General features: G+C 40.5%; 1 protein-coding gene across 1 annotated transcript in view; it reads right to left on the bottom strand.

Moving 5' to 3' along the window:
• Positions 1-19,908, bottom strand: part of IL31RA (interleukin 31 receptor A) — an 81,636-nt gene that overhangs the window by 26,257 nt on the left and 35,471 nt on the right. The window contains exons 6-8 of the mRNA XM_010588146.3: positions 10,521-10,600; positions 8,724-8,940; positions 2,968-3,150 (exon numbers count right to left, since the gene is read on the bottom strand). Coding sequence (XP_010586448.2) covers positions 2,968-3,150; positions 8,724-8,940; positions 10,521-10,600 — 480 coding nt within the window. The remainder of the gene's footprint in view (positions 1-2,967; positions 3,151-8,723; positions 8,941-10,520; positions 10,601-19,908) is intronic.

Here is a 19,908-nt window from a genome sequence, read left to right as displayed (position 1 = left end):
CTACACATACTCCTGGACATACTCAAAGACTTTCCAAGGGTACCTGGGCGTGCCTGGGTCAGCTTTCATTTGTCCTCTTGAGAACTTGCGTGTGGTAGAGGAGTTGGTGCCAGTTTTCCTCATCTATCTTCCACTTTACAAAAGAAAGCCACTCCTCTCACCCATGCCTAATTTGACTATAATGCATTCCCCCAGGGCAACTGGAAGTGTTGGTGTCAGAAAGCCTTCTTAATCAAGGCACTATAAACCTGTAAGGAGCTCTGGTGGCTCAGTGGTTAAGAGCTCGGCTGCTAACTGAAAGGTTTGGCTGTCTGAAGTCAGCAGCTGCTCTGGGAATGCATTATAGTCAAATTAGGCATGGGTGAGAGGAGTGGCTTTCTTTTGTAAAGTGGAAGATAGATGAGGAAAACTGGCACCAACTCCTCTACCACACGCAAGTTCTCAAGAGGACAAATGAAAGCTGACCCAGGCACGCCCAGGTACCCTTGGAAAGTCTTTGAGTATGTCCAGGAGTATGTGTAGCCCAGCTTGAGTGAACCACTGCTATATTGTGTCCCAATGGGAAGGAAGATCAATAGCAAATAAAAATTGAAATACAAAAAGTGTCCCTTCCAAAGACAGAAAGATGTGGCAGTTTGTTTCTATAAAGGTTACAGCCTTGGAAGCCCCATGGGGAAGCCCTATGGGGTCGTTATAAGTCAGATTAGACTCAATGGCAACAGGTTTGGTTTTGGATAAACCTGCAGTAGTCTTTATTTCCTCGCCTTACACATATTTCTACTAGGGCAGAGAATAGCATAAGAAACTGGATATTTTGACCCATGCTGGAATTTCTCAATTCAGATGTATTGTAGAGTGAAGTGGCAGGGAGACGGAATTTTTGTTTAATGATCTTTCTACCTCCATTCCTTGTCTACTGTCAATTAAGGTATCATTCCTGAAGGTGAGTTTCCTAAAGGTACTGCCAAGAAAGATGAAACCATCTTGCTTGCCATCTCATCTTTTTTTTTTTTTTAACAATATATTCAGACTCTTTAAAAACTATATTTTTGTGAAGACAAGGCTATAAGGAAAACTGTAAATAAGGTTCGCACTCTCACTCAGTCACCGAGCCCACTTTGGAAACCTTATGTGAATTAACATTGCTAAACGAAAAGCTAAGAATCAAGAATAACTATACAAAGTTCCCTGACTTCATCAAGCTGTCAGCTGACAGATCGTGAAACATCATTTTTGAAGGCAGACCACTTTGTAACTTTTGGCACCTGTCTCAGAAAGAGCTCAAAGAACTAGGTGGCACTGCTGTAACAAAGCTCCATCCAACCCTATCGACTTACGTACTGAGCAATGTTTTTGAACGTGTACATTTATAAAAATGAAAAATTGGAATAAAGTCGATGCTGAACGCTACCAGTAAAAAGTCATCATCAAAGGCTAAAAGAACTAATGGAGAAAACACCTCCTCCTCCTATTTCATTAGGAAATGTATTTCCAATGAAGTTTTACTTTTTATCGTTAATAATCTGTATCCAAATTTCAGTTCTACTCTGTCCTATAGGGTCACCATGAGTCGGAATCAACTCGATGCCAACGGGTTTGGTTTGGTTTGGTTTATCCAAATTTCTAACATATGCATGTTGTTTTTATCAATTGTGTGATGTTAATAATTGTAATGCAAATACAATCCAGCAGAAAATCTTTTCAGCAGTGCAGGTCCAGGATCACACAAAATTTTTTAAATGTTAGATTTCAACGCATACACAAATTTTATTGCAGAGAAATATGATAGGATCATCAACAAAAGTCTTTGAAATATAAAATATAATAAAATACTGTCAGGAATGGAATTGAAAAACAAGTTCAAGGAGCAAAACGGATGATTAAAAAATTCTGACTCTTAAAGAACTTGTTAATGTATTTTTTTAAATGAGTGATGGTAGCTATCAAACCTCTGTGATATTTAGATTCCATCTGGTATATTTTTTTTAAAAGTGCTATAACAGTATTGTTTAAAATACTTATATCTTTTGCAAGATTTAAGCTTAAGATTAAAATAGGTTTAGGTCAAATTAAAAATTGTAAGGAAATACACAGTTTTTCAAAACTTTAGTAGAGAGAATGCAAGCCAGTGTTGAACACAGCAGGTAAGAGCTCAGATTCTGGAGTCAGGCAAACTTGGGTTTGGGATACTCTGCCACGTATCTATGTGTTCTTGGGTAAGTGTAAAATGGAGGCAATAACAGTCCTGACTTTAAAGGTTTTTATAAAAGTTAACTGAGGTAAGCCTAGGGTCCTGCACAGAGTCAACACTCAATACAATGTCATTATGATTGCCATCGTAACAGCCTGAACCAGCTGAGCTAAAAGAACTGTAGGGAAAATTTTGTGTCCATGTTGGAGCATCACTATCAAGGGGAATAGGGAATCTCAGAGGACCAGCAATACCTGCCCGGAGAGGATTTGAAGGGAAAGAGGACTCTCAAGGGGCAGGCCTGGGGCCTCTTGTTGAGCTCTCTCCCCACTCAGAGAGACCCTTTCTGGGCTAATTGGAGAGTCTGGAGTTTGTTGGTTAATAAGAAAGGTGGTTTCCTTTCTGTCTTTCACATTTATTTAAACTCATTTGGGACTGGCAGTGCTCTGAAGACTTCCCAACTCTGCCCTTGCTCATGGAGGCTTTTTCCTCACCCTGGCCTTAGGCGTACAGATTCCTTCATATGTCAGACCGAAAAAGAAAAAAAAAAAAAGACACTCACGGGCTTCCCTAGAATTTCAGCCACTGACAAATGTGCCCACAGCTTCCTGTCTCAGCCTCGCTAGGAAATGCCAACAAGTGTGTTGCTTCACTGAACTGCTGTACCAGCTTGCCAAATGCTATTAACCATATTTACAGTTCTTGAAGCCACAGTTAAAGATGAAAACGAAATTGAATTCTGCACAGAAGGTGTTTGAGGGTTCCACATTGGCTACCTTGCTGGACTGTCCAGTTCCTAGCCTGAGATACAGATTCCCAGGCAAAGGTGGAGGGCTCTGAGTCCAAGTCTGGGAACCACTCAACCATCCATGTGTCCACCTCCGGATCAGAGCTTTGCCACTCCACCACCAGCTGGTCCCGAGTGAGGTAGGCCTGCATGGCCTCAATGCACCGAAATGCTGAAAGGCAAGAAAAGAATTGCTCCACAGCTACCCAGCTCATCCCCTACATGCACTAACCACACTGGCACCCATTCATTGCACAAAATCGCAAAGAAGATCATAGTTCAGCTTCTCCACTGCCCACTGCCGTACAGCTGATTCTGACTTATGGTAGCCCCGCGTGTTTCTGAGTAGAACTGCACTCTACAAAGTTTTCAATGGTCATAATCTTACACAAGTAGATTACCAGGCCTTTCTTCCACGGTGCTGCTGGGTGGATTTGGTTAGTAGCCAACCACAAACTGTTTGCAATACCAAAGAACTGTTCTCCACTGTAGCCTCCCCTTATTGTGCTATTTTCATCCCCTTTATTATCCCTTTTCCTTACCCCACACCTCTGATGATTAAGTGCCTTCTTAACCTATCAAAAAGTTACCTGTTCCCAGAAAAGGATCTCACTAGAGAGTTGATGACTAAAAAGACTTACCTTTCACAGGAGTCTCTGCAACTGAAAAGGAAACCAAATCTGAGACAAAGAATGAATCTCTAACAATAGAATTTCAAGCACCAGTAACTTCTCGGCTGGGGATCTGGGAGATGGTGACCCTAAAATCATACCTGGGAGATGCCTTCAAACCTCACTGGTCCAGGCTGGTCCCACACAAATTAGATATGGATTTCTATCCTCAAGCCAGTAAGAATAGTGTTTGCACCAGAAAGAATAACACCCATCCAAAGCGCTTAGATACGGACACATACGTAAATCTCAACGTTTTCTGCAGGCTTGGCAGAAAACTCATCTCTGGAAACAGACCACAAGGATTCCTTTAATAGAAAATTTGAGCAAGTGGCTTCCAATTCAATTTGGGATTTAATTAGGATCAGAGAGATATATTATTTAAAATTTCTGACTACTCAGATGAAAGCACTATTTAGAGCAATGGGGCCATCACTGTAAGTGCAGTGAGGCAGAAACGGAGGGCATGAGGTGGGTGGGGTTTAGGAAATCAGCATACATTTCTCCTCCCATCCGCTGATTACCATGCACAAGACAGCCAGCCTTCAAAACTGGAATCCACATGAAATATGTTTAAATGAGCATCAAAGACAATCCTAGATGGGGAAAGAAGAGTAGACCAATCAACCAGTTGCCACTGAGTCAATTCCAGCTCCACAGTAGAACTATGCTCCATAGGGTCTTCAATGGCTGTGATCTTTCAGCAGTAGATTGCCAGGCCTTTCCCCCGAGGCATCTCTGGTATATTCAAACCACCAACCTTTTGGTTAGTAGCTGAATGTTTAACCATTTGCACCACCCAGGGACTCCAGAAGACGTTGTGTCCCTCAAATAAATCAAAAAGCTTTTCGAAGCTGGAATCTTGGGCCAAGTGTAGGAGTTTAGGTAGGGGCTGCGGGTGGTGAGTCTTGCTCTTCCTAAGCGATAAGTCCTAGCAGGCCGTGTGTATGTTTACAAGTCTCTGTTCTTGTAAGTCACCATCAATAGGTCATTTTCTAAAACGAGCTTTCATGAGACACTCCAGTCGCTGGTCCTAGAAGAAAGGCCAAGTGATTTGGCAATCTGAAAGATTGCTCTGAGGAAGGGCAAGGGAGGCATGAAGGAAATGTGAAGCTGAGTAGGAGCAGGGGCCAGCCAGGCAAGAGGGACAGAGCCAGGAAATGAATCTTACCTAACCCCTAGGACTCCCATTTCCCCCTCTTGCCTGCCCCTGTTCATAACCTCTATGGGTTCTCAGTTGCAGCTCCAGTCCAGGCTGAAAGTCATTGCTGGAGCCCTTGTAACCACCTAGTCTCTTACAGGAGACAACATTGGTGCTCCACCTAGGTTCTGTCAGAGTCCTTCTTATTGTTTTTGTGTATTTTGCTTGATTTGGCATAATTTTGAGAAGTAACTTACACTCCCAATTCCCCCTGCAGGCTCAGGCTGAAACCACCCTCTGCAGGAATTTTTTTTTTTTTTTTTTAATTGAACTTTAGATGAAGGTTTACAGAACAAATTAGTTTCTCATCAAACAGTACACACATTGTTGTATGACACAGGTTAACAACCCACGGCATGTCAACACTCTGCCTTCTCAACCCTGGGTTCCCTATTACCAGCTTTCCTGTTCCCTCCTACCTTTCAGTCCCTGCTCCAGGGCTGGTGCGTCCCTTAAGTCTTGTTTTGTTCCACGGGCCTGTTTAATCTTTTGCTGCAGGGTGGACCTCAGGAGTGGCCTCATTACTGAGCTGAAAGGATGTCCAGGGGCCATACTCTCAGGGTCTCCCCAGTCTCTGTCAGGCCAGCAAGTCTGGTCTTTCTTTTTGAGTTGGACCTTTGCAGGAATTTTATCTTAGATCACACTTTTGGTTCAGCTTCCCTCACTTCCTTTCCTAATCCTCCTGGAGGCAGTTTCTCCGTAAATCACTAGCACACAAATCCTGACCTGAAGACTGGAACAATTGTCAGTTCCTAACTCCAAACTCCTTCTTTCTACCAGTATTGGAATTCTGAGGAATAGGAGAAGTTGGATTCAAAGGGTCAAATGCGCTCCAGGGGCTGAGGGAAACAAGACCTGGCTCTGCTCCACAGGAATGTGGAAAAGGTTCAATTAAGCCATGAGCCAACCTTAAAGGGGTGGGCAACATTAAGTGTGCTGTGAGAGAAGTTTCCAAATTATCATTCTACTGAATATAAACTAATTACTGATTCCTTCCATCATTCAACAAGAACTTTTTGAGCAATGACTCAAATACAATACCTCCCCAGGTGCAGTGGGAAATACAGAAGGTAGAAGATCCTTCCTAGGAGAAGGGAAAGGGGTTTTGAGCATGAACATCAGTTATTTCTTTTGATTTGCGTGAAAGCAATCACTCACAATCTATCACAGTTTGCAGATACTGGTGGTGGCTCACCTTTGCCAGTTCTCCTAGCCCAACCCGGTCTCTACCCCAACTCAGTCCCAACCTCCTACTCAGTGGCTGTGCTATTCTAGGCCTGTCTCAGACCACTGCCTACTGGCTAAGATCTTGTAGAACTCAGAAGACATTCAGGTCAGAAGGAATCTAAAGGATTATCTCTGCTAATCCCTCATTTTGCAGATGGGAAAATGGAGGGCCACAGGGGTAAAGAGCCAGCTCAGTGTCACACAGTATCTGTGACCAGACCTCTAAGTCACTTTGATAATACAAAGTCCAAAATTCTGGATAAAGTATATCGTACGTGTTTGGAATCATGCAGACCTGACCTTGAGTCCCACCTGAGAGACTTTGAGCAAATAACTAAGCTTTCTTGAATCTTAGCTTCATCAGCTATAAAATGGATCTAATAGCACATACCTCGTAATGTCATTTTGAGGGTGAAGCTATATCATCTAGCAAAATGATGCACACTTAAAATAATTATTATTATAACTATTCTCTAATTAATCCTATTTCATTAAACAAAGTTCTGTAGAACACTACTTTCTTATATGTCTAGAACAGGAGTCTGTAAATGCTTTTTGTAAAGGGGCAGATACTAAATATTTTAGGATTTGAGGGCCAGATGGTGTCAGGCACAACTACTCAACTCTCCCACTGTTGTGTGAAAGGAGTCACTAACATAAACAAACAGGTGTAGCTGTGTTTCAACCAAATTTTGTTTACGAAAGCAGATGTCAGGCCAAATGCCACCCATAGGCCATAGTTTGCCGACCCCTGGGCTAAAGCAGTTATAACTGATGATCATACTGATACTTCTGACACAGAGCAAGTACCTTTACAGCTGGGGAAAAATACTAAATGAATTTAGCATGAAGTTTAAAGTATACTTCATAATAGTCTTAAAATTGTTAATCCACGTCAGTAGAAATTTAATTTCTCAGAATTTTTACTAAGAATGAAAATAATTAGCACTAAACAAAACATTTTTCATGCACAATCCCATTTAATCCTCACAACAGCTCTATGAGGTAGGTACTATTATGTAATACCCACATTTTACAAGTAGGTTAAGGCTTAGAAAAGCAAGGTAACTTGCTCAAGGTTACATGATATCTAGTGGAAGAGCAAAAATTGGAACTCAGGGCTGTTGGACTCTAAAGCCCAGCTTTTATCCCCTACCCTTTACGGTCTCCCACTCCTGGGCCGCACCAGGAAACTTAGATTACAAATTAGCAGGACCTCCATTAACAAAGAATGTGCATTTCAATGACATAATCATTTGTAAGAAACTTCATCACTAGGAGTACTGGATGGGCAGGAACTAGGCTGTCAGGAACTAGGTACTTTGGGGGATACTATTAAATACTTTTTTTTTTTTTATTAAATACTAACAAAAATAACACCAGGAGCCCCTGGGCGGTGCAAATAGTTAACACACTTGCTGCTTGCTGCTAACTCAGAGGCTGGAGGTTTGAGTCCACCAGAAGCACCTCAGAAGACTGGCCTGGTGATCTACTTCTAAAAAATTAGTAATTGAAAACACTATGGAGCACAATTCTACTCTGACACACATGGGGTCTCTATGAGTTGGAATCAACTCGATGGCAACTGGTTTTTAAAATAATATCAAGTATAGCTAAAAACACAACATATCCAGGAATTTTAAAGTGAGGAAAGGGAAGAAATGGGTTAAGTTTAAGAAGCAAAGAAAGAAGAAAGCTGGTAGTGTAAGTGCCCGAAACAGTCCAGGTCTAAGTAAACAGGGAGAGGTGGTTGCTTGGAGAGTGCATTTGTTACAACAAATAGTTACTGAGTACCTGTTTTTGCCAACTGCTCTATGCCCATTCTAGGCATTGGAAATTAAGTAAACTAAATAGACAAAAATACCTGCCCTCAAGGAACTTACATCATTGAGGGCAAGATAGATGATAAAATAAATGAGAAAATCTGTAGAATGAAAGATAGCAATAAGTTTTATAGAGAAAAATAAAGCACAGGAGAGGAAACTCATTGCCTAGAATCTTTGAAAAAGAATCAAAGAAGGTATTTTATTCCAAAACAGGATATAAAATATGAGTTTGTCTAAAATGTCTAGGAACAGTAAAATGTTAAAAACTACTTAGTCAACAGTGTAATGAGCCAATTTATTAGCATGTATAAACATCAGAGTTTTTCATGATTTGGTAGGTGGATAGGAGAGGAAAAAGAGAAGAAAACAGGAAGATGAGCATTAAGCCAAGGTTGAGAACGTGCTCAATAACCATCCAGAGGAGACGATTTCAAAAGAGAGGCTACAGCCCCTGAGGACAAATTTGACATACCTCACTGTTTTTTATATGTCTCAACCTCAGTTTACATTCAGTAAGACCATTACAAATAAAAGCTGCAGGTAGAACTTTTAAGCTTATGACTTTGTATTGCATGATTTATGAAGTCTCTGCTAACACAGGCTTTGTTCCAAAAGAACTTCATTTCAAAAAAAGAAAACAAGGGGCTCATTAATTACCAACATTGGTAATTCTGTTCTCCCCCTCCCTCTAAAATATAAGTCTCCATTCTATTTCCATTTTGACTCAAGAGAAACAGATACCCTTGAGGAGATAGGGACTGCTCCTTCCCGGATTGGGATGGGGCCAGGCATCTAAATAAGAAGTTCACACTCTACTTACACTTTTCATGAATAGCAGGAATCCTCAGGGTAGCCACTGGAGACTTCCCAATAGAATTGTAAGAATTTACAGACACACAATAAGTCTCGCCTCCTAGATTCAGTTCAAGTTGCTGATTAGTTGTGTTCATTATCTCTGTGAGGTTAGTGCTGTTTTCTGGAAAGTACCATATATTGTAGCCAAGTGTCTTCTCCAAGATTGGTGCTCCTCTTGCCGCCTGAACCCAAAGGAAACAAAGTTTATTGCCAACAACAAAAGAAAAACATTGAGACAGAGGTAAAGGGTGGTGGTGGTTGGGGGTGGGGGTGATATTAACTACTGGAGTTAAACAGCAATCAGGAAATTAGCCTCCAGGGATGAATAACATACCCTGCGCACTGTACTATTAAATCTCTCAAGCTCCAGAAGAGGGGATTTATGAAATGATACCTTGGCATCAGCCCTTAACAGAAGTCTGATTCCATGAGGCAAAGCTAGGGAAATGTCCAAGCTAAACTAAGCAAGTCACCCCCATTTTCTTCTGGCTATGCCTCTCTCTCTATCCCATATGAGCAGAGGAGTATAAACTAAAAACTAAGGCATTCCCTCTAAACCAGTCCCAACTCTGCTCTGGCCCTGGGTCAGCTCTTACCTACAAACATACAAGAGTTGGAGAGTTTCTCTGTCCTTGCCTTTAATCTCTACACCTCCCGCTCTAATCTGAAGCCCAGGGCCTCCTATACGGATCAAGAAAGCCATTTTGCTTACCCCTGAATCAGGCAACCCAAGCAATCTAGCTAAAAGGACTAAAACATTCAGGGTGGTACTACTTCCAAACCCTTGAGAAGAAAAAGGTGGCTCCAGGGGCTTCAAGACAAACTCTTGTCTTCAACCTGAACCCACTAACTAGACGTTCTGCTTAGGAGGCAGCATGTGGAGTATTTTCCTGGAATTACAGAGCTTCCCAGTTGTTCACTTTCTGTTACTGATTATACACAGTAATCACGGCAAAGGTAGGAGGATGTTCCAACTCTGAAGTAATTGGGATTGGAAAGCAATTTGGCAAAGTGGGGTCATTTTTCCATTGTCAAATGGATTTTAAACTTGCCTGGACTTTAACAAGTGTGAGATAATATTTCCTGAGAATTTTGGAGACATATACTAAAGAGTTTCGGGATCTCACTCTTCTCTCCTCTTTCCTCAACTTCTCCATCTTCTCTCTGTTTCCTGGGTTTTTTTTCCCCCTCCTCTGTTTGCATTTTTCATTGCCTGTTTATTACGTCTTCCTTTTTTCTGATCTTCTCTTATTTCCTATCCCTCCCTTCTTCTCAGTGAATGACCCACCAACCTTTTCCTTTATTCTTCATTCCCAGGACCATTGAGCTCTTCTTCTGCCTCTGCAATATCTGTTTCCGTGCTTTTGCTCAGCAAGCACTGACCTTGAGGACATCTGATCAGTGCTCTTCTCAGACTTGAGGGTGGGGGCTACAGAATTTTACACTGTCTTAGGGAAGGCCAGCCAGGTTTTCTCAAGAAGGTTGAGGTCCCTCCTGCATTTGCACTTTGTCCCTATCCTAACTGCTAATGTTTCAGACCAAAGGAAGGGGTAGGCTAGGGTCTGTAATGCAAAGTTGGGGCATCTGCAAGATGAACTGTGTGGCTATTTTAGTCTGGGAAAACTGAAAAATTTGGGGCATTATAAAGTATTAAAAGAAAGGAAAATCAAGAGATGAAAGGTTACTTTCTTGGAAGAGTAAGAGATCAAGGGTTTTCAAACTAAATGTATGAATGAATAAATAAAACGCAGAAGAAGTTCACCTTCCACAACAATTGCACTGGCCTTCTTCCATCTGCCTCAGCTGGTCTCAGGACTCTCCACAGATCCAGGCCAAATGGAGCTGTGAGGAAAAACGAGTGAGGTGCTCAACTTAGGGAGAAAGCAGTTACAACAGGAAATGGTGAAAGTTAGCTGGGCTGCCTTGAGACAATACAGTTGGGAAGCATTCACTTAAGAGAGTCAGTAGGAGTCAGGAGAAAGCAGGGGGATAGTCAAAGGATTGGAATCAACCAAAGATAAAAAAAAATAAAACTGCTTTCGAGTCTGATGATACACTGAAGGTAAAAAGAAAGTACAGTAGACCCCATTGTAATATAATTTATCACATCAATCTGGATTTAAGTATGACCCTTTCATCTTCTCTAAGATATAAAAGAGGGAAATGACACAGATAAGGATGGATATATATATATATAAGACCATGTGTATATATATATATATATATATATACACATATATATATAGTTATGGATTGAATTGCATCCCCCCAAAATACGTGTTGTAAATCCTAACCACTATACCTGTGGTTATAATCCCATTTGGGAATGGGTTTTCTTTGTTATATTAAGAGGCTGTATCAGCATAGGGTATGTTTTAAGCCAATTGCCTTTGAGACACAAAAAGAGCAGATTAGGCACAGAGAAGCAAGAAGAGATTGGGGAAGATAGATGCTATGCCATATGAAGGTCTCTGTCTTGGTCATCTGATGCTGCTTTAACAGAAATACCACAAATGGATGGCTTTAACAAGGAGAAATTTATTCTCTCACAGCCTAGTAAGCTACAAATCTAAATTCAGGGTGTCAGCTCCAGGGGAAGGCTTTCTCTGTTGGCTCCAGAGGAAGGTCCTTGTCTTCAATCTTTCCCTAGACTAGGAGCTTCTCTGCACAGGAACCCTGGGTCCAAAGGACGCACTGTGTTCCCAGCACTGCTTTCTTGGTGGTATGAGGGTCCCCCACCTACCCCCCTACTCTCACTTCCCTTTCCTTTCATCTTTTGTAAGATAAAAGGTGGTGGAGGCCACTCCCCAGGGAAACTTCCTTTACATTGGATCAGGGATGAGACCTTAGTAAGGGTGTTACAATCCCACCCTAATCCTCTTTAACATAAAATTACCATCGCAGAATGGAGGACAACTATACAATACTGAGAATCATGGCCCAGCCAAATTGGCACACACATTTTTTGGGAGACATAATTCAATCCATGACAATCACCAAGGAGCCAAGGAACAAAAGCTGAAAAAACACAAGGACCTTTCCCCAGAGCAGAGACAGAGTCTTCCCCTGGAACCGACATCCTGAATTCAGACCTCTAACCTCCTAAACTGTGAAAAATAAATTTTTGTTCATTAAAGCCACCTACTTATGGTATTTTTGTTATAGCAGCATTAGATAACTAAAATATATAAAGTACACACACACACACACATATATAGCCCTGGTGGCACAATGGTTAAGCATTCAGTTACAAACCAAAAGGTCAGCGGTTTGAACACACCAGCAGCTCCGCGGGGAAAAAAGACCTGGTAACCTGCCCAGGAAACCCTGTGGGGCAGTTCTACTCTTTCTTATAGGGTTGCTATGAGCCAGAATTGACTAAATAGCATCTAACAACAACAATATATACATATACATGTATGAGTGTATATACACGTGTGTATATGTGTGTATGTATGTGTGTATATATATACATATATATAAAAACAAATGAAACCCATTGTCATCAAGTGAATTCTGACTCACAGTGACCCCATAGGATTTCCAAGGCTATAAATCTCCACGGAAGTAGAATCTCCACATCTTTTCCTGTGGAGCTACTGGTGGTTTCAAGCCACCGACCTTTTGGTTAGCAGTCGAGTGCTTTAACCACTGCACTACTAGAGCTCCATAGACATATATATACACACACACATACATACATACCAAAAACCAAACCCATTGTTGTCAAATCAATTCCAACTCATAGCGACCCAATGTATATAAGAAAAAAATTAAATAAGAAAAGAACAAAGAAATAATCACCATTAGCTCCCTCCCTGAGCTCTGAATTTAAGGCTGAACTCCTCGGCAGCAAAAGTAAAAAAGTATCATGTTGAATTGTATCTTTCTCATGGTCTGATAAAAAGGAACCATAGAACATCATATGAAGAGGCAACTATTTTATAATTTATGGGCACTGAACTCATAAAGGAAATTTATGTGGATCCACTCAACACAGATACTGAGTAACATAATGGCCAATGTCTATAACCACAGTTGAGCCAAAGTACAGAAATATCACATATGTTCATTTCTCATGGTTGTCTTCTATAAAAAACAAGGGCCTAATGTTAAATCTTGACTCATGCATTCCTTCAGTGAACTTAGATAACATCGTCCAAGTACGTTGGCTTTTGATGATCTAACCATACGAGGATAAAGCTTACAGACACAAAGAATATTTATATCTAACCTGATCTCTGGACTAAAGCTCTCAAATATTATGCCCCAAGCAAGTTACAGCAAGTGGTGGGTCAATGGCAATTTATGGTTGAATGGTCTGACATGTGCCTAAAGTCAAAATTCTGGGCTGCGAATTAAAGAATGGCCTGCACACTTTACCCACGAGAGGAAAAAAGATAGAGTTCTGAAGTTCTGACCAGAAGGCTTTGTTGTTGTCGTTAGGTGTCGTCGAGTCAATTCTGACTCATAGTGACCCCTTGTACAACAGAATGAAACATAGCCTAGTCCTGCGCCATTCTCACAATCCTTGTTATGCTTGAGCTGAGCCCATTTTTGCAGTCACTGTGTTAATCCATCTCATCGAGGGTCTTCCTCATTTTTGCTGACCCTCTACTTTACCAAGCATGATGTCCTTCTCCAAGGACTGGTTCCTCCTGATAACATGTCCAAAGTACTTGAGACAAAGTCTCGCCATCCTTGCTTCTAAGGAACACTCTGGCTATACTTCTTCTAAGACGGATTTGTTCATTCTTCTGGCAGTCCATGGTATATTCAATATTCTTCACCAACACTATAACTTAAAGGCATCAATTCTTCTTTGGTCTTCCTTATTCATTGTTCACCTTTCTCATGCATATGGTGCAATGGAAAATACCATGGCTTGGTTCAGACACATCTTAGTCCTCAAAGTGACATCTTTGCTTTTTAACACTTTAAAGAGGTCTTCTGCAGCAGATTTGCCAATGCAATACATTGTTTGACTTCTTGACTGCTGCTTCCATGGGTGTAGATTGTGGATTCAAGGAAAATGAAATTCTTGATAGCTTCAATATTTTCTCTGTTTATCATGATGTTGCTTATTGATCCAGTTGGAAAGATTTTTGTTTTTCTTATTTTGAGGTGCAATCCATAGTGAAGGCTGTAGTTTTTTATTTTCATCAGTTAGTGCTTCAAGTCCTCTTCACTTGCAGCAAGCAAGGTTGTGTCATCTAGATATTACAGGGTGTTAATAATTCTTCCTCAAATCCTGATACCACAATCTTCTTCATATAGTCTAGCTTTATGGATTATTTGCTCAGCATATAGACTGAATAAGTATGGTCAAAGGATATAACCCTAATACACACCTTTCCTGACTTTAAACCATGCAGTATTCCCTTGTTCTGTTCAAACAACTGCCTCTTGGTTTACGTATATGTTCCTCATGAGCACAATTAAGTGTTCTGGAATTCTCATTCTTCGCAACGTTATCCATAATTTGTTATGATCCACACAGTCGAATGCCTTTGCATAGTAAATAAAATACAGGTAAACATCTTTCTGGTATTCTCTGCTTTCAGCCAAGCTCTATCTGACATCAGCAATACTATCCCTGGTACCACATTCTCTTCTGAATATGGCTTGAACTTCTGGCGGCTCCCTGTTGATATACTGCTACAACTGTTTTTGAATGATCATCAGCAAAATTTTACTTGTGTGATTTAATGATATTGTTTGATAATTTCCACATTCTGTTGGATCACCTTTCTTTGAAATGGGCACAAATATGAATTTCTTCCAGTTGGTTGGCCAGGAAGCTGTCTTCCAAATTTCTTGGCATAGATGAGTGAGCACCTCCAGCACTTCATCAGTGTTTGTTGAAACATCTCAATTGATATTCTATCATTTCCTGGAGCCTTATTTTTCACTAATGCCTTCAGAGCAGCTTGGATTTCTTCCTTCAGCACCATCAGTTCTTGATCATATGCTATCTTCTGAAATGGTGGACCATCAACCAATTCTTTTTGGTACAGTGTCTCTGTGTATTCCTTTTGTCTTAGTTATCTAGTGCTGCTATAACAGAAATACCACAAGTGAATGGCTTTAACAAACAGAAATTTAATGTCTCACAGTCTAGGAGCCTAGAAGTCCGAATTCCAGGCACCAGCTTCAGGGGATGGTTTTCTCTCTCTGCTGGCTCTGGTGGAAGGTTCTTGTCACCAATCTTCCCCTGGTCTAGGAGCTTCTCAGAGCAGGAATCCCGGGTCCAAAGGATGTGCTCTTCTCCTGGCACTGCCTTCTTGGTGGTATGAGGTCCCCATTAACATATCTGCAGCTAATCCCGCCTCATTAACATCATAGAGATAGGATTTACAACACACAGAAAAATCATATCAGATGAGAAAATGGTGGACAATTACACAATACTGGAAATCATGGCCTAACCAAGTTGACAGGTATTCTTTGAGGACACAATTCAATCCATGACACCTTCCATCTTCTTTTGATGCTTCCTGTATCATTCAGTGTTTTCCCAGTAGAATCCTTCAATATTAATGCTCGAGGCTTGAATTTTTTCTTAAGTTCTTTCAGCTTGAGAAATGCTGGGTGTGTTCTTCCCTTTTGGTTTTCTAACTCCAGGTCTGTGCACATGTCATTATAATACTTTGCCTTCTCGAGTCACCCTTTGAAATCTTCTGTTTGGCTCTTTTATTTCATCATTTCTTCTGTTCACTTTAGCTACTTGACATTCAAGAGCAAGTTTTGGAGTCCCTTCTGACATCCATTTTGGTCTTTTCTTTCTTTTCCTGTCATTTTTAACGACCTCTTGCTTTCTTCATGTATGATGTCCTTGATGTCATTCCACATCTCCTCTCCTCTTCGGTCATTAGTGTACAATGCGTCAAATTGGTTCTTGGGATGGTCTCTAAATTTAGGTGGGATATACTCAAGGTCATATTTTGGCTGTCATGGACTTATTCTAATTTTCTTCAGCTTCAAGTTGAACTTGCATACAAGCAGTGATGGTCTCTTTCTCAGTCAGCCCCTTGTTCTCACTGATAATAACGAGCTTCTCCATTATCTCTTTCCACAGATGTAATCGATTTGATCCCCGTGTATTCCACCTGGCAAGGTTCATGTATATAGTTGTCGTCTATGTTGTTTGAAAAAAGGTATTTGCAATGAAGAAGTCATCAGTCTTGCAAAATTTTATCATGTGATCTCTGGCATCATGTCTATCACCAAAGCCATATTTTCCAACTCCCAATCCTTCTTTGTTTCCAACTTTCACATTCCAATTACCAATAATTATCAATGCATCTTGATTTCATGTTTGATCAATTTCAGACTGCAGAAGTCAGTAAAAATCTTCAATTTCCTCATCTTTGGCATTAGTGGTTGGTGAGTAAATTTGAATAATAGCTGAATTAACTCATCTTTTTGTAGGCGTATGGATATTATCCTATCACTGACAGCACTGTAGTTCAGGATAGATCTTGCAATGTTCTTTTTGATGATGAATGCAATGCCATTCCTCTTCAATTTGTCATTCCCAGCAGAGCAGACCATATGATTGTCTGATTCCATTTCAACTCACTAATACCTAAGATATTGATCTTTATGTGTTCCATTTCATTTTTGATGACTTCCAGTTTTCCTAGATTCATACTTCATATGTTCCATGTTCCAATTATTAGCAGATGTTTACGGCTGTTTCTTCTCATTTTGAGTCGTGCCACATCAGCAAATGAAGGTACCAAAAGCTTGACTCCATTCATCTCATTAAGGTCAATTCCACTTTGAGGAGGCAGCAATTCCATAGTCATATTTTGAGTGCCTTCCAACCTGAGGGGCTCATCTTCCAGCACTATACCAGACAATGTTCTGCTGGTACTCATAAGGTTTTCACTGGCCAATTTTTTCAGAAGTAGACTGCCATGTCCTTCTTCTTTGTCTTAGTCTACAAAAGCTCTGCTAAAACCTGTCCACCATGGGTGACCTGTTCATATTTGAAATACCAGTGGCACAACTTCCAGCATCACAGGAACATGCAAGGCACCATAGTATGACAGACTGACAGAAACATGGGAAAGGCTTATAATTTGGAGAAGAGAAGAAATGTCCTTAATTGAAGCCGTAGTTGTTGTGCTCTGAATCTTTTCTTGAGAAAGCCACATGGCTGGAGACAATGCAACTAGGCCCCCAGGGAATGTGGTCTACTACTGAAGCAGAGATTTAAACTAATTTAGTGCTTAGACTATCTTCGGAGATCTTTTAAATTTCATGTGATTGAGTGTTTTAAAGTGGAAATACTGAACCCCAACAAAAGACAACCTTATAATGTAGAAAAATGTGCCAGTGAGCAATTAAGTCAATAAATTGTCTCCTTATCAACGGACAGTCACAATTCTGAAATTACTCTTGTAGAAGCCAAAGTGTGGGTAACACAGTCTGCCTGTTAGGCCCAGGGTCTCCCAATGTGAGGACATGAGTTTTAGGAACTTGTGGAATGTCCATTCTCTTTCTGTGTGGTTTAGGTGATCATTATAATTTCATTTAAATTGAGTATAAGGAAATTAGAACTTTTAGACATTATATATGACTTCATCTGCATTCTATCAAAGTGTTGTCTTAAATGCTCTTCCAGGAGTTTTTTGATTTTCCAAAGGTTTTAACTGAATCACAAGATAGAATGGCCAGGACTTGACTTCCTCAGACATAGAGCTAACAGGTTGGTTTCAGCCTGTCTACATGCCAATGAAATTTACGCAGAGGCAGTTTCTCCCAGAAGACAGCCTTAGCAAGGGGCTACAAAGTCATTAGACTTGAAAGGTGACTCACAAATTGGAATGACTCTCACTCTATCTGTCCTTACAGAATCTCTGTTTCAGTTAGGTGAATAGTCAGACTCAAGAGCAGTAATATTGAGAATAAGAAAAAAAAAATCTAAAAGCAAAGTGTTCATTTCAATCCAGTCCCAAATACCCATTTCAAGGATAAATACAGACAAAAATAAACTAATTATTAAATACTCAATCATTCCAGTCACTTAATTAGAAATATGAGTAAAATTCTCCATAGATTTATCTCATAGGGTAGTCACTTAGTTGAGATAGATGGTGACAATAAATGAGTTTTATCAGTTACTTTTCTCTTTCACCGAGGCCACTATTTCTTGCAGATATGGCCCAAAGAGGAACGGTCTGCCCAATATAGACTTCCCACAGGTGCAGCTTTTAGTAACATCCGTGCCTGATTAGCATGTACATCTTCTATGATTATTACAGCCAATTCTCCATTATCCATGAGCTGATCATGGATTTACAGTTTATTGTACCTATGAAAGAACAAAATTTAATTTTTTTCCAATCAGCCAAAATATCTACCTATTCAAAACTATCAATCATTTGGACTAACATAGTAGCAATTGGATGTTATGCTGTTTCTATTACAATATGGGAATCCCCACAACACTACCAATCAGACACATAAGATACATACTGGTTCCTTTGCTAAAACCAAAAAAAAAAAAAACCTATCGCTGTTGAGTTGGTTCAAACTCATAGCAACTCTACAGAACAGAACGGAACTGCCCCCACAGGTTTTCCAAGGAGTGGCTGGTGAATTTGAGCTGCTGAACTTCTGGTTTGCAGACAAGCTCTTTAATAACAGCTAACTTTTATCAAGTGTCATCATGCTACCGCTGTTTCGCAAATTATAGCTGCCTGCTGCAAACAGCCAATTCTTGAGACGGGGTGAGGTGGATAGCAGGAGCTTTATTATATATACCGGTTTATGGAGACAGAGGAAACCCTGGTGGCGTAGTGGTTAAGTGCTACGGCTAATGACCAAAAGGTCAGCAGTTCAAATCCACCAGGCATTCCTTGGAAACTCTGTGGGGGCAGTTCTACTCTGTCCTGAAGGGTCGCTATGAGTCAGAATTGACTCGACAGCATTGGGTTTGGTTTTGTTTTGGATGGAGACAGAGGGGAATGATCTCCTGCTAAAGCTGTCTGTCTTGAGAAACTGCAGTCCAGCTGGGGTTTTATAGGGAAAAGAGGACATGAGTTTTAGGAACTTGTGGAATGTCCATTCTCTTTCTGTGTGGTTTAGGTGATCATGTCTCAAACATGTTGATCTTTCCCTGCCATTATCCCATTAACCCAGGGGATGACTGGTGCTATCCTGAGAGCATCGTCCTGTTTGACAGCCTTAGATCGATATCGCTTGTTTTTCTACAGTCCTAGGGGAAATATTGGCTAACATTTAACCTTTATAGGAGTTAACAGCAAACTCATATGTGGAGACAGAGACAGACTAGGGAAAGTAAAAATGGCACAGGTTCTGTTCAAGATACGGCTGAGCAGCCTGTTCCAATCATGCTAAGCATTTTGCCTGAATTATGCTTAAGTCATTTGAACCTCACACCCATACTAGGTACAACAATATTATTATCCTCATTTCTGAAGCACAGAGAAGTTAAGCAACTGCTCAGTGCCACAAGCTTTTAAGTGATAAAGCCGGAATTTGAGTCTAACTCTGTTTTGTGTAGCAGGCATTTATATGTTTAAATGTAAGTAAATAACCCTAATAATCAATACATTCGAATCCAAAAGAAAATACGTAGCGCCTAACATTTAGAAAGCGAGCCCTGATGGCACAGTGGTTAAGTGCTTGGCTGCTAACCGAAAAGTCAGTGGTTGGAACCCACCAGCCACTCCATGGGAGGAAAGACCTGGACAATCTGTTCCCGTAAAGATTACAGCCTAGGAAACTTTATGAGGCAGTTCTACACTGTCATGTAGAGTCACTACGCATCATAATCTACTTGATGGCAGAAGGTTTGATTTTAGTTTTAACATTAAGTATAGAAAGTTTTAAACAATTGGAAAGGTTTGAGGTGGTGCATATTAAACAACCTGCATTTCACCGTGAAATAGGGAAAAAAATGACATGAATTGGAAAAGAAGACATTAGGATTTGTTGGGGGGAGGGGCTGCATTTTCACCCATTTCATCTGGGTTACTAAAAAACTGAAGACATAAATGCAAAAGTTCTCTAATGTTGACTTTGATAAATAAGGTTGATTTGATTCAATTAGCAAACAGCACAGAGAACACTAGTGTTTTACTAATTAATCTTAACCAAGAGAGCTGAAATAATCA

This window comes from Loxodonta africana, chromosome 2 (assembly GCF_030014295.1).
Source record: "Loxodonta africana isolate mLoxAfr1 chromosome 2, mLoxAfr1.hap2, whole genome shotgun sequence".
Lineage (NCBI taxonomy): Eukaryota > Metazoa > Chordata > Mammalia > Proboscidea > Elephantidae > Loxodonta > Loxodonta africana.
This window is presented reverse-complemented; position numbering and strand designations above follow the sequence as displayed.